This window comes from Astatotilapia calliptera, chromosome 14 (genome assembly GCF_964374335.1).
Source record: "Astatotilapia calliptera chromosome 14, fAstCal68.1, whole genome shotgun sequence".
NCBI classification, from domain to species: Eukaryota; Metazoa; Chordata; class Actinopteri; order Cichliformes; family Cichlidae; genus Astatotilapia; species Astatotilapia calliptera.
Genome location: NC_137435.1, coordinates 33,601,674 through 33,617,351, shown reverse-complemented (window position 1 = coordinate 33,617,351; position 15,678 = coordinate 33,601,674). Strand labels below are relative to the sequence as shown.

Genomic DNA, 15,678 nt, shown 5'->3' with positions numbered 1-15,678 from the left:
AAAGGTTTCTGTGGTTTTACGTCATATATTGTCATGTACATGACAACTGAGTTATGACAAAAATGCTATATGAGTAGTGCAGTTCTGATAGAGGGCTCCTCTGTGTCCAGAAGATGTAAGAAAACTAACTGCTTTTGTTCCCACCCTCCCTCCCTTTTAACAGTCAGACAGTAACATGATTACACGAGAAACTTGGACACATGATCTGACCTTAAGTTCAGCTTCAACTCTAATTATGAAATTAAGTGGCGTATGGATTTTATTCTGCTGCCCAAATTGGAAAACCTCATTTTAGTCTCTGGCGAGAGTTTATCTATTTCTTTCCCCCCTACACTCACACACACAGTTGCCCATAGTAAATGCACAAAGAAACTCTGTATGAAATATTTGGGTTGCACATGGATCCAAACTGGATTGAGATCCAATGAGCCCATAGTGGAGCAACATTTTCCCCGCGTCTGCATTCATCATATCAAACATGTCATACATCAGTGGCAACAGAAGGCCCTTTCTTTTAAAGACTGCAGGATCCAGTCTAGTAGTTGCATTACATAGCCACTGCATTACAGCCACAAGACGCAAACCACCTTTAGCAGCCTCTAAACCCTCCTGAATGGGAACCTGTCTAACTACCTACACCTAGAAGGGGCCTATCTTGTGGGTTTGGGGGCATCTTACATAAGGAATATATGTTAAAGAAACAGTTTCTAAACTTAAACAAACATATATATCTATATATATATATATATATATATATATATATATATATATATATATATATATATATATATATGGTGGTCCCCGTGGTAATCGGAGCACTAGGTGCGGTGACTCCCAAGCTAGGCGAGTGGCTCCAGCAGATCCCGGGAACAACATCGGAGATCTCTGTCCAGAAGAGCGCAGTCCTGGGAACAGCTAAGATACTGCGCAGGACCCTCAAGCTCCCAGGCCTCTGGTAGAGGACCCGAGCTTGAAGGATAAACCGCCCGCAGGGGCGTGCTGGGTGTTTTTTTTTTTATATATATATACACATATATATACACATATATATAGTGATATACTGTAGGTTTTGTTGTTGTTGTTGTTTTTTGTTTGTTTGTTTGTTTTTTTAAATTTAATCACCACTGGTAGCAGCACTGAGCATCTGTGTATGTGAAAATAATAACCTGTCATGTAACACACATGACATACTGGCACTCTGCTACAAGCATAATGATTAAACCAAAAACATGATTACTGGAATGCGGCTTGACAAGTTATATTTTTCAGAATTCTTTGCTTGTTCGATACAATGAAGTGTCACGTAACAGCTGCTTCCCAGCAGTAAATGCTTGATAGGCATAGTAAGTGTCAAAACAGGTCATTGTAACGTGATTTCACTTATCCAAAAAGGTTTGGATCATGGCTACCTTTTATTTGACAAGCCACTAAATTATCAACATGTTGTGTCCTCAGTCATGACAACTGACCTTTAGAAGATAAATTATTGAAATTAAATAATGATATTCAGTGAGTTTAATTATTTTAAAATGTAACACAAGTACATTGTAAGTAACTGTAATTAAAATACCTAAAAATGAACAGTAATCAGTTACTCTACTTTTTCAGTGGAAAAGTAATTTAATTACAGTAATGCGTTACTTAGTAACGCGTTACACCCAACACTGCTTCTGAGGTATCTGGAACACAGCATTAAAAAGCAATTGCTGAGGTTATTGTGGTTACTTAACATATTTTATATACAGTCTGTGATCACAACACTAACAAAATGACTGCATAGATGGTTGCGTTAAAAAAATGGGAGGCAGGAAAATAATAAATCCTTGTAACTACAAAACTACTCTAGGTGTTATTGCATTTTTAGGGAGCTTCGCTTTTAGAAGTTGAACTACAGATTTGATGGAGAATTAAATACGTTGAAGCCACCATGACCAGAGCCCGGATAGCTCAGTCGGTAGAGCATCAGACTTTTAATCTGAGGGTCCAGGGTTCAAGTCCCTGTTCGGGCGGCGGAAGTTTTAAATATCGAGACTAAACACTGAGCATAAACAAAACCCAAACTGGAACTACATGATATAAATTTTAGGAGTCGTGATTATGTAGTTCTCCAACTAAATGCTGTGGCTTGTATTCAGCCATTGTATTCGTTTATATGAGTGCTATATCCTGGTGTCCTACTGTAACCTGAACGAATACAAATAAAAGCTTTAGATCAACCTCGTTTCGTGTCTCTTCTACGTTACATCAGCCCAGCTCGTTTCTCTGAGTCCAGTGACGATCTCTGCCCTCAAACGACATCACGTGAAAGAATAGTGACAGGGCGGGCTCGCGGGATCCCTCAGCCAATCGGCTCCTCTGTTTTGCGGCTTCCCATTCGACGATAAACATTGCGACGTGACCCGCAGAGCTCCTCAGTGAGGCAATAGCACGTCAGCGGGAGGGAGGTCGAGTGTAGTCCATAGTTGATCTTATTACCACAAGACTGGAATTACCCGACAACATTAAAGACACGCACACTTTTACGGTGAAGCAGTGTCCCGTTCAGAAAGGAGAAGACGCTGTCCTGTCGCTCTGACGTCTGCCATTACCAACGCACTCCCGCTAGCCGTGGCAGCTAGCGCGAGCTAGCTAAGTTAGCTGTTACATACCCTCGCTTTTAGCACGCAGCTGACCTCCACCACAACACAGACCTGCTGAGTAACATTTGCTTGCTACGACGGGGTCGACATTCCCCCGTCTCTTCACTTACGTTCCCGTTGCCCCCTGTGTGGTGCCCCGTGGACGCTTCCCGAATATGATCCACAATGAGTCAAAGAGATACCTTAGTTCATCTGTTTGCTGGAGGGTGAGTATATTCCTCGTCTTCCTGTCGTCAGAGCGGGGCTAGCTAGCCACACACTGTGAGTTAATTGCAATCGCTATAGACGCTGTAGCTGTCCATTATGCGATATCCGTATTGATGTTTTGTGTATTTTGGCTTTGGGTAGTTGCGTAAAGGTAACCCAGAGATAACTTTTTGCATCACTGTCAGATGTCAGCTAATCTTGTCCTCACGTATGCGCACTCGCAGTTTTCTCAATGACATTTCAATGTATGAATGAAATGGCTTTTTACGAACACTGGGAAGTCTTCGTCAGAGTTGTGTATTATCATATATTATTTATAGCTACGACCAGGAAAATTTTGGCTTTAGAAAGCCGGCGTCTTTAAACGTCTGTGCGCCTTGTGTGCAGCAAAACAAATGTGGGCAGACTCCCAGTAAAGGTCACTCGAAATAGTGACATCTCAACTATGTCAGCGTATCTTAACTATAGGCTTGTATCAAACTCGTTTTCCAAAGCATATTCGGTATATAGCACGTTCAACTATGATTGAATCACAGCCTGGGACTGTTACGAAAGGGTGTGAATCAGCAATCCTGTATTTTTGCAGATCCGTGAATTTTGCAGAAACGTTCATCTTCCGTCTGAAAGACTGACCTGGTACACAGTGAAACACAATACTAGTGTTTCAGCACTAGAAATGGGCAAAGGGATCATTTATCAGCTTAAATGAGCTCTTTGCTTCTCTTTAACAACATGCAGCAGTTTATTACACTGGCATACTAAACCATATTTAAGAAAAGCACGGATAAGAGTTCTGCTTTTGTAGGCCTGAACATGTTGAGTGGGTGTTATCTTGTTAAAGGAGTCAGTTTTTGCATATTAAGCTGTAGTCGTATGATGTCTCTGATGTCCTGCTTTCCCTTTATATACAGTAATTATCTGACTCTTGATTACTTCACCTCTGCTAAAAACTGTGTTTTGGGGACTTGCTTTCCCTGTTTATCTGTGTGTGTGTGTGTGTCTCTCTCTCTCTAACACACAGACACACACACTCTCTGTTTTGGTATCAGTTGAAAATTAACTTTAAGTGTAGATAACTGCTGTTTACAATTCTTTTGCTATTGCCTAGCCTAAACTAAACCTAACAGGACCTGACCAATACAGTCCTGTTAGGCTCAGTTTATTTATCGAGTTCATGTAGATAATATTCTTGTGCTTTGTCGATGCAGTTTGTTTTACTTTTCGTACCTGACTGTACGTTGTACCTGCTGTTTGAATATTTGTAAAAACTGTAAAAAAATAAATAATAACAGTATGTTTACAAGATATGTTAGCCACCATATCTATTGTACCTCATGCTTAAAAAAAGTCTGTCTTAAAAATTCAAAATTAGCAATGCATGGGAGCCCCGAATATTGCAATGAACATGGTGTAGGCATTAAGATCATTTAGAGCATCAATGATATATTAGTTTTCTTTTCACATTCAGTTTCATTACAATTATACTAAAAGTGATACATTTAACTTGTACATCCCCATGATCTAAGACTGCAGCGTTAGCTTTGTACACATAAAATGAGGTAGCCTTTAGTTTCTGTGAAACATAATTAGCTGCCATTGGTTGAAATAACCAAGCTTTATTACTACATTTACACTGTTCTAAGAATCCTCTTCTAACCATGATGATCTAAACCAAGGTTCCAATGTTTTCTGCACTTAGCTTTCTGATATTAATGGCCACTCAAGTGGCCATTAATATCAGAAAGTATAGAGATTTATTTTTATATTTGAATCTGCCTGACAAAATCCCCTTGTTGTAATTCTAAATGTTTAGTTGCTGCAAACTGGCTACTCTTGGCAGTTTCCCTTCTCAGCTTCCTTTCTGGCAGGCTAACCAGGTCAGTCTTCAGTGCTGATCCTACTGTGATCTTGAGATCCAATAAGCTTGCGAGTCATTCCAATCAGAACTGGCAGCTAGGGGAGAACTGGTTCACATGGCACTACAGCAATGTAATTGATTCTGCAGAGGAGAACAAGGGGTATAACTGAAAAGCTCGCTGGAGAGGCAGCTGATTAGGAAGAATTTATAGTATTCCAAACATATACGATTACTTATGCTTCAGAGAAACTAATGATACATCTTTGTCCTGATGTATGACATGATGAATACAAAGTGGGGCTGGCTGCACCTGACTTTGAAGCCTGCTAAAAACAGAAGTATTTTTATTTGTTTCCTAGTTTATTAAAATCCACATATCTAGGAATTTTAATATGGTGTGGTGCTAAATGGGAGCATGCTGTTACTTCCCAAGAAACACAAAGCATTCCTGGCTGGCTTTCTATCCCAACACTGTGCTTTTTCTTGTCTACATGCCTGGGATCTTTAGAATTCCACTCACCACACCGGGTGATTCGTTTAGGCAACGCTTTGCGGATCTTTTGGTAAAGAATACAGGAACTGTGTGCCGATTTTATCTGTTGTGCTTTGCTGGCTCACATCAGCCTTCTCTGTTTTTGTACCAGATGTGGGGGCACCGTAGGAGCCATATTGACTTGTCCACTGGAAGTAGTGAAGACCCGTCTCCAGTCATCCTCCATCACCCTCTATGTGTCTGAGGTTCAGCTCAGCACTGTCAATGGGGCCAGCGTGGCCCGTGTGTCTCCACCGGGCCCCCTGCACTGTCTCAAGTGGGTATCTTTTAACATGTCACACACATACACACAGAGCATATTTTGACATTGTACATAATGTTAGCATTGCTTTGAATTAGCAGCTTACAGTTATTTGAGCTAAAATGAGTGGAGCTGTTCACATGTGTATTCAGTTGTCTGTACTCTCCCCGAGAGGTGGTTTAATCTGGCCAGTGCCCCCCTGGCAAAACCACTCTCTCCCTGAAATACAACTCCTCAATAGCAGCCTTTGGGAGAGGTACACACAGGAGAACACACTAGTTGCTTTAGTCAAAGAGGACATTTCACAGCAAATCCAACTGTTACCATTTATTTATCTGTGATTTTATTTGTGAAACTAATCATCAGTCACAGTATCTGTTATGACAGTCACAGCAATACCATACAGATTTAGGCAGAGGGTGTAGTGGTTTACACATTGGACTAACACGTTAATGATCCCTGGTTCAGTCCCAGAATGAGACACAAATCCCAAATGTAGGGTTTCATTAGCATCCGATGTAAAAACCAAACCCATTGTGGCAACCCAAAAGCAGCATGGCAACTTTAGAAGAGGAGCGAATGCTACTCTGAAAAAAGTGTGTTCGATGGCAGAGTGCCACCTTTCCAGTTTAGTCATATGGGAGTTGCCAGCTGCAGCTTTGCTCTGCAGGATGTAGTGTATTCCTAACTTATTCATGTTTTATATGTTCTCCAGCTGCTGCTGAGTACAGACATTGTTGACATGTTGCAGGCTGTAGATGAAGGGGTGCAGTCAGCAGGCCTGTGTGAAAACACCTGGCTACCCCTGCTAACTAAAGCTGAAACTGCACACCAGTATTTAGACCTGATTCATGACTGGAGACTGAAACTCTTCAGCTTTTGGAAGCTGTTGCCAAAGACTGAGAAATGAGCAAAATCATATCACAATTTCTGGCTCTAGTTTAATTATTACTACTTGTAAATCTCATGTTGATTTGGGTGAAAACAACCTGCAGCATAGCACATTGGGTGCTGCCACTCTTTAAAGTGGTGGAGTGCTCCTAATCCTTGGGAACAAACTGAGACATTGTGTTTTATTGTGTGTCCCCCTAGACCTTGCGGTGTTCATTACACACGACAATCCAAGTGTTGGAGTGACAGTTTTTGCTATTCTTAGATTGCCTGCTTGTTTTAGGGCTTTGAAACTAGGTTAAGGTTCCACACAGAGGGTCTGGGTTGGTGATGTGGTGAGGGGGGCATAACAAAACTGTAATGACTATAAATAGGGCTGGCACTCTGGGATTGTCTGACTGGCATCATATTTAGGAAAAGACTTTCTGTCAGATAACCTTTGAGTTTTGTGCAATACGTTGCTTCTAATCCACATATTTCTGTGTGTGTGTGTGTGTGTGTGTGTGTGTGTGTGTGTGTGTGTGTGTGTGTGTGTGTGTGTGTGTGTGTGTGTGTGTGTGTGTGTGTGTGTGTGTGTGTGTGTGTGTGTGTGTGTGTGTGTGTGTGTGTGTGTGTGTGTGTTTCAGATTGATATTGCAGAAAGAGGGACCTCGATCTCTCTTCAGAGGCTTGGGGCCAAATTTGGTGGGTGTGGCACCTTCCAGGTAAGTTATGTGATACGTTGTGTTTTTCTTACTGTTAGCATTACGTACAAAAGCACGACCTGATATACCCGTGTTGGTTTTGTTAATGCGTCATCATAACATAGGACCAGGATCAGTATTACAACTAAATCACGTTGTCTGAGCATTCAGTTTGCATTAGAAGTTAGCTAACAGCAAACTTAACTTGATAATATAATTTATTATATTGGCATATATTTATATAATATGGTTATATATTGGCATATAATATATTTATTATATTATAGAGCCATTTCTTGTTCATTGCAAAGCTATGACATCCCAACAGTATGACTGGTCAGTTGCCATATTGATCCTGGAACATCAAACCGTGCTTTTATCTATATCCAAGCACTTTTAGCTAACATCACAAACACTCACACTCTGATGCAGTTGGGTCAACTCGGGATGGTAGACGACCAGTTCTACCACCTGAACCACAGCCGGCAAATGAGGGGCAGAAAGAGACTGTTAGCCAAGTACTAGTTTAATAGTTATAGTTAATTCTATCATCATTATTTGTTATCAGTTTCAAAACATTGTGGAGTCAAGCTGAACAGATAAAATGGTTTGCTCTGATGGTTTTATTCTTATCTTTTTTCTCACTGTCTTCCTGCATTATTATTTTGACCATCCATAATCCTCCATTTCATCTTTCTGAGTCATTCCTAGATGATGATTATCCCGCTATGTTCAGCTTCCAATTTTGGAACATGTGTCCAAATGTTTACTGGTTATTAAGATTCCGTATTCGTGGGTGAATTAATGACTGTTAGACAAGAAAATTTCCACCACCTTGTTTTAGTTGGTGTGAGGTAATTCTTTTGAACAGGTGTCATTGATCTACTCCAAAAAAATTTATTGTTACTGTGGCCAAGTAATTGGCCTCTGTTCCTTTTTGACACCAAAGGCCTTTCTTGGCATCATTTCTATGCAGGTCAAATTTGTACAGCCATGTTCTGATTGTAGATTGATCCATGTGCACACAGTAAGCTACAGGAGTGCAGGCGTATTTAATCATCTTCTGCACTCCTTGCTGCTGTTGTAGATATTTTTGTCTATATTGTTACATAGTTTGATATCATAAGCTCATATAGTTTTTGACAACCTTGAAGAATCAAGAGCACTAAAAATACTGTGTGCTTTAGAGAAATGTTGATTTAAGTATCTGGTAAAAAGTCTACAGCTCCATAGCCTGTGAAAAACAGTTGTGCTCTGTAACTACTACAACGTTTGCTGAGGTTACTTGGTGACGAAGAAGAATCAGGGATCCACACTCATTAAGGAGCCATTCATTGTCATGGCATTCTCAGCAGTTTGTGCACCACTGACTTCATGGCGACGTGTTCACATAGTCTAAGCCTGGGGAAAACTTCTAACCAACTGCCATAATAGTTTCATTTCATTAACCGCTCTGACTGGTAATGAGAGAAGCAAAGTGGTGACTAATGGCAGTGGGCAGCAGCTAGTGCTGCGGAAGCAGGTGCCAGTGCTAAGCATACACTAAGTGTTTTGTTAGTGTTATATGAACAAATGGTTAGGTAGAGGAAAGGAAGGAAAAGAGGACTCCTGAGTACAGATGGAGATTTAATGAAAAGCAAGCAAAGATTCGCACTACAATGTGACGGATGAACTCCAAACATCATTAAAAGTCTGACTAAGCACATTTGACAAACCGGTGTACAAATGAACCAGATGGCGCACAGCGTAGTGCCATTACTGGAATAAAAGCAAAAGCAGCGCTCCTATTTAGACACAAGTGTGAACATGATCATTATGACCATTTTAATTAGTGAAAACAACTAAAGATAATTACTGCAAATAAATGAAGGCATGCTTTTTTTGCTGAAAGCCTTATTTGTCCAACTAGGCTGATTTGCTGAGAATATTAGTTCTGCTCTTGGCTTTACACCTAATGAATTTTTAAACCCCATTAAACTGAACCAGACACGAGGGCAGTTGTACACTTGTTAATGCAGTGTAATTGATGAGCTGTATTGCTACTGGAGGCAGTGGCTCAGACTAATTAGTTGTGCACTGAAATACAAAAACATGGCATATATAACTTGTTTTGCCTCATTCCAGTTTAACACATGCTGACCCCCTTTTTTTGTCCTCCTTTTCTGCTAATAGAGCAATCTACTTTGGTGCTTACTCCACTGCCAAAGAGAAACTGAACGGCGTGTTGGAACCTGACTCCACACAGGTGCACATGGTGTCGGCTGGAATAGCAGGTAACTACATGTCTGCAAAAAAGTCTTTTTTAAAGTCAAAGTTAAATTAGTTGCATAAAACACTCTCAAGTCTTTTTCTTACAGTCTTCTTCTATGGATTTAAGATTTTAACTTCCTTGCCTTAAACTTAAAGAATCCCCACAGTGGTGGTACAAAAGACTACTAGTACCTACTCTACTCAACTCAACTTTACTGTACTCGGTTTCAGTCATTTTTTTCATGATAATTGAGTACCACTTAATATGCATAGGGTCGTTATAGCAACGCGCCCGAAAGTCCACGGCGTCATTTCTATCCAACAAACAACATGACAGCAGGGGATAGTGATGCAATACCTGCTGCTCAGTGTATGGCTTTTTCAGACTCCGGGACCACCGTGTTGTTTTTGTGTAGCCGTTTCCCTCGTTGCTGGATTTCAAAAATGGCGTTTCTGATTTTTGTAAGAGAGTGGCTCTCATGAGTCATCGAGTTACGCCATTGACTGGCCAATCAGTGTCATGCACTGATTGGCACATGTTGCACATGTTGCACATGTTGATGTCACATTTCCAGAACCATAAGTCAGTTTATTTGTACATTTGAACACTGGAGTCTGTGAAGAATGACTCACTTTTGGAACCAGCCTCAAGTGGCCAATGTGGGAACTGCAGGTTTTGGCACGTGTGTGTTTTTTGTTTGTTTTTTGTTTTGTTTTTAAATTAGCTTTTGTTTTTTGTGCTTTCTTTTTTTCTTTATCCAGCACAAATATAATCTCTTCATTCTTAAACTAATTTGGTGGTGCAATAAAGGTCAGACTGCAAATATGAAATGCACATCCATATCGTTTCCTTAAAAACTATAGAGTTTTAAATCTATAAAGTCTTTTTCATTGCAGTAAATGGCTATGTCAAAAGAAGAAGAAGGAGAAAACTAGAGGTGTTTTATGCAACTAGTCCCCAAGGCATCAGACAGACATGCATCATCGTGTCCTGCTTTTTAGAAACTAAAATAGCAGTTGTTTCTAATGTTGTGAGCATATTGATCTTGACTCTTCAGTGTTGGTGAGCTTCCACAAATAGTCATGTTACATGAAAGTTAAAGTGGTAAAACTAATATTGTATCAAATTTGATTAAAATCCAGTTCCATACAAGTTGTGACGTGTGTACAATGTAAATGACAACAGAATACAATGAGTTGTAAATCTCATCAACCCAAATACTGTTCCCAGTAAAACATAAAAAAAAGTCATGAAATGTTCAAATCTAGACATTTTACTTTTTATCAAACATATTAGCTCATGTTGAATTTGATGGCAGCAACATGCCCCAGAAAGTTGGGTGAAGACAGCAGAAGGCTATAAAAGTCAATTGGACTAAAAAGAAACATTTGGAGGAACATTTTGCAACTAAATAGGTTACCTGGCAACAGGTCAGTAACATGATTGGAGCATGATGATGAAGAGCATTTTAGAGGGACAGCCTTTCACCAGTTTCCAGGAAACGGTGTCTATAAATTTCATCATACTGTTAATCAGACATTAAATATCTCATCATCTACAGTATATAAAATCACTAAAAGAGCTCTAAAAGAAATCCCTGTGCACATTCTGGATGTACAGACAGAACTTCAGTAAAAACAGGAATGATTCTGTCATGGAAATCAGTGCATATTTCTGAGATTTTCAAATGCATTGCATTCAGTTTTATTTCGATTTTACTGCGTCCCAACTTCTATGGAATAGGGGTTGTAGGAAAATCCTACAGGCATCACTTGTGTTTCTTTACTAGTTGCTGTGTGTGTGTATGGCTCCCTTTGCAATGCTGATTAAAATAAATGTGTTATGAGGTCAGATTTAAATACCACTCCACAATTCTCTGATGCCTTGCATGTCAGGGGTGGGTTATCTGCTCTCAAGTGGCTGATTGTTTTGGGAATAATAAACCTGTATGATATGGGTCAGTCAGACTGCTTCACTGAGTTTCTGGGTGAATCCAAAGTTCACAGTAACACCACTTGTAGCACACCATGACTTAGACCTTTCAGCAAACCAGTCAAGGTCAGCGTCACTACATTTCCCTCCAGCAGCAACCAACAGAGCTGCCTGAGCTGAAGTGACAGGTGACGAGGTGTTAACAGTCATCTCATCTTTACGTGACACACATAGCAGAGGCTAGAGCAGTTTTCTGCTGTTGATAGCAGGAAGAGTAAGCGTAGATGCTAGTCTTTCAGCCTCAGGATGGTTGTGCATTCGATGATTCCTCGTTTATACTATTCCCACAGTATTTTAATTTATTTAATAAAATATCAATATCTGGTCTCCATGTATCGATATAATATCACCATGCAAAAGATTGCGATACTATGCTGTATTCTTTTTTTCCCTTCCCTACCACTAACATTTAAATACAAATATTAAGTAATATTAAGATGTATGGAATATAGATTGCATAACCTAGTAAAAATCCGAATCGCAGGTGAAAGATGACATTAAGAGGCTCTATATAGGAGCGTAAAGTATAATAGACAGTGCAGAGTGTTTCCAGTTTTAGGGTTTGAAATAAATTGTTAACAGATGATTCTCTGCTTGACACACTTGGATATGATGGTTGAGGAGCTGCAGAAAGGCTCAGTAAAAATAAAAAGATAATGCAGAGCTTTTCTAGTAGAGCTGAAAATGAGCATAACCGTCCCTATTATCCCTTAATCCCTCAGAACTGCAGGTATCCATGCGGCATTGTAGTTTTGCAGTACTCTTGCATTAAACTGTTATTTTTATGTAAGTTTATTTCAATCAATGAACAGCTGTTCTCTCCCGTCATATCCATTCTGCTGTCTTTGTGTGTGTGTGTGTGTGAGTGTGAGTGAGTGAGTGAGATTTCACATGACGTTGTGCATTATGTTAAATCCTGCGGGGTGATGGTGGGAATGGGATCTTGAATGGTTGCATGCCGGGTCTTTTCGCAAACACACAAGCCCTGTGTCTGTTTTAGGCTTTTACTCTACCGTAGCTCTCCTCTCGCAAGGGCATGAGACCCCCGCACCACCAGGGGTCTCTAGCTGCATCTGTGAGGAGTTACTTGGGTCTGCGTGAGTACTCGCCACAGATCTGTGCTTCTTCTTATGTCTGGTTCTTCTTTCTCTAACTCTCACCTAGCTCATTGGATAAGATGGAGTTTTTCTCTCTTTCTTACAGCTGTTAGCATGACATACAAATCTTATAACATGCAGTTTCCCCTCTACTTGGGGCTACCTGCTTTTGTGGCTTTGATATTTTTTTAATTTAATTTAATTTATTTTTTTTTACTAAAAGAACCTGTTTATTCTTACTTTACTGTTAGCATCTTGAGAATTAGCTTATCATATTTCTTAATTTTGTAGAAGAGTAACCTTGTTGTGTTTTTTTTACCCTCTTTAGGTTTTACAGCCATCACCGCAACCAATCCAATATGGCTCATAAAGACGCGTCTACAGCTGGATGCAAGGTGAACAGTTCATGTAGCTTTCTTTTTCTTTTTTGTCTGTTGCTCTGATATGCGTCACCACACAGATATTCGCTGTCATTGAAGAACATGTTGCTATCTTTATTTCTGAATCCTCCTTCATAGTTTAAACCAGTTCTACTGAACGAGCGCTGCTTTTGTTTGGACCTTGTGCAGCTCGCCTGGCTGGGTGTGGTCTGTCTTTCATAACCATAAAGCTTCAGGCTTTGACTTTCCTTTATTTTACATGTACAGTAGGTTTCAGAAGTACTTGTAAATCTGACTCTGAAACACTAAGAACAAGGAGCTGTCTGTTTAGATATTGGTTGAATTTAAAGAGATCACACTCAATGCTCTGCATTTAGCTTTAAGTGTTTTCGTGCCCTTCCCACGAGGCTTGCTATGCAAAACGTTGCCAAACTGACTAAAGGTTAATTGGCATGCGCTTCGGTGATCATAGAACAGTTTTCACTTTACACACTCGAATGTGTTTTCAGTGTAAATTTAAACAGTGAACTGGAGACAAATCCTGTGCTTTTGTATTTTCTGCAGTGTAATCGAGGAGTCCATCTTTGCAGGAGCCTTGCTTTGTTCTGTAAACGGGTGGCTTTGTTTGTTTTGTTGAGTAATGTTACCCGGACAAAGGTTAAATTTCATTTGTGTGGAAGTCAGGTGGCTCAGCTCCCTGTTTTATGTTTTATATTCTTAGTAACTGTGTGCAGTTTTCTTTCGTTTAGGGGTTTGGGGGGGGTTCTGTTTGTATTTTTTTGGGGGGGGGGGTTACCCCTGAGCCATGAAAAGCTGATGTGGCATTGTCATCACCTCGCTGGACAGATGGCTGGGCGGCGTGAACACCCAAGTTTGTGACTTGAGAACGAGTCACTCTAGCATTTTCAAATTGATACCACAGGTGTGTCTACTGAGGATCTCTGAGGTTGAATCTCAGTGATCTCGACCTCAATATCAAGGTCAGAGGTCAGGTTTTCTGAAAGTCATCCAGGATTCTGAGCTTGATATCATAGGTGTAACTAATAAGAGGCTGAGTGGCTGCTGGAATTGTTAATTATTTTACATACTGTGCTCTGTAAATGCAACTTCTGTACAATATCTCTTCATCCCTCCTTAAAGTCTCTGAAGAAGAGCAGTTTTTTCTCCAAATCCACAGTGAGAGGAAGCAGTATGCTACACAGCTTGTAATCCCTCCATTTTTCTTGTGTTTTCAGGAATCGAGGCGAGCGAAGGATGAGCGCTTTCGAGTGCGTGCGTCAGGTGTATCAGACAGACGGCTTTCGGGGCTTCTACAGAGGGATGTCGGCATCCTACGCCGGCATCTCAGAGACTGTGATCCACTTTGTGATCTATGAAAACATTAAACGGCGCCTCCTGGAGGCCAAGGCACCACAGAATATGGACGAGGAGGAGGATTTGACAAAAGATGCTTCAGACTTTGTGGGGATGATGCTTGCTGCTGCCACCTCCAAGACTTGTGCCACATCTATTGCTTACCCTCATGGTGAGAGGCTGTTACTAGCTGTTCTCATCTGGATGTCTGATCACCCCCCATTATGTTCTCTTACCCACCCTCTCTCTTGTTCAAATTTGCAGAAGTGATTCGCACGCGACTACGCGAAGAAGGCAACAAGTACCGCTCTTTCTTCCAGACGCTAACGACAGTGCCCAAAGAGGAGGGCTTCCGCGCCCTGTACCGCGGTCTCACCACCCACCTGGTACGCCAGATACCCAACACGGGCATCATGATGTGCACCTACGAGCTGGTAGTCTACCTCCTGAACGGTTAAAGCCTCCCCACCCCCCTCCCTCCTCTATTTGGAGAAAGGAGACCCAGAGCACCTGCACACCAGCTAGCACAGCTAACAGCCTGCTTCCAGAGACAGCACCTCAACTGCTGTCTTGGTGACACAAGACAACACAAGCGGTCGTTCATAAAAAAAGTCTGGAGTTTTGTTGTATAGACGAAGAAGGAGTGTGAGAAAGATCTTTGCGTTGGTTTGGGCATCGAGGTTTAGCAGTGGCAAAGAAGTAGATCCCCTATTTTCACTTTTATTCCATCCTTTTCTCCATTCTGACGTAAACTTTCTTCCTTATGAAGAAAGAAGCTAACTTCCAGTATATTCTATCTCTTAACATTACCGTACTAATAATGAAGCTCCGTAATACCAAGTGAGCATAGAACCATCTTAAGTAAAAAGCTTAGATCCAATCCTCATGATCACTTTCTTTTAAAAACAGTTTAGCTCTAGTGCATAGTCCTCCACATATCCCTCAGAGAACCAGCAGAAATCCAGAATACAAAGGCCCCGAAGTCGATAGCTCATCTCGATGTGCATCACAGAGGTCCTGAGAGCGAGGACGAATCGGGGGTTTGTGGCTCACAGAGGGGTGGAGGGAGGTGGATGGAAGAAGACGTGCCTTGTGTGAAGACCGTTGAGCAGCTGGAGATGCATCTCTGGCTGATCTAGAACAACAAAACGTCAAGTCATACACTGGTGTTGTTTGATTTCAGGTGCCCTCAGTCACCGTTTTTACATATCATGAAGGTAAATGCAGTCACCTGCTGGTTTTCAGCGTCCCTCACACTGACTCTGTTATCATCCAAATGATTCAATTCTGTAATCTCACCAAACTAAACAACAGTATAATCCACCGCTCTAAATGCTGCTGTGGTTCATGGTGTGAAGTAAAAAACAGTAGAGGTAACTAAGCTTAACAGACTGTGGCATAGATGCAGATAAATATATGAAATAACTACCTAACGTGATTGTATTTGTCGGGCCAATTTAGTCGAGATGCAGACGTGTAGTGTGTTTTCTTTACTGGAGCACTTGGTAGTTGTTACCTTTCTCTCAGAAAACG

The 15,678-nt window shown here is 40.9% G+C and overlaps 1 protein-coding gene and 1 non-coding gene across 2 annotated transcripts; both read left to right on the top strand.

The window, feature by feature from the left end:
- Positions 1-1,936: 1,936 nt before the first annotated feature.
- On the top strand, positions 1,937-2,009 carry trnak-uuu (transfer RNA lysine (anticodon UUU)). The gene has a single exon. It is a non-coding gene; the product is annotated as a tRNA-Lys (tRNA).
- Positions 2,010-2,394: 385 nt separating this feature from the next.
- On the top strand, positions 2,395-15,132 carry LOC113036071 (solute carrier family 25 member 36-A-like). The gene is made up of 7 exons (XM_026192114.2): positions 2,395-2,845; positions 5,349-5,513; positions 7,016-7,093; positions 9,245-9,345; positions 12,741-12,807; positions 14,028-14,317; positions 14,410-15,132. Exons 1-7 carry the CDS (start codon positions 2,805-2,807, stop codon positions 14,601-14,603), a joined length of 936 nt encoding a protein of 311 aa, XP_026047899.1. The 5' UTR covers positions 2,395-2,804; the 3' UTR covers positions 14,604-15,132.
- Positions 15,133-15,678: the final 546 nt, after the last annotated feature.

Coding starts and splice junctions, on each gene's coding strand:
- LOC113036071 (XM_026192114.2), top strand. CDS start 2,805: ATGAGTCAAAGAGATACCTTAGTTCATCTGTTTGCTGGAGG. Junction 7,094..9,244: donor GTGGGTGTGGCACCTTCCAG/GTAAGTTATGTG, acceptor TTCTGCTAATAG/AGCAATCTACTTTGGTGCTT. Junction 12,808..14,027: donor CGTCTACAGCTGGATGCAAG/GTGAACAGTTCA, acceptor TTGTGTTTTCAG/GAATCGAGGCGAGCGAAGGA.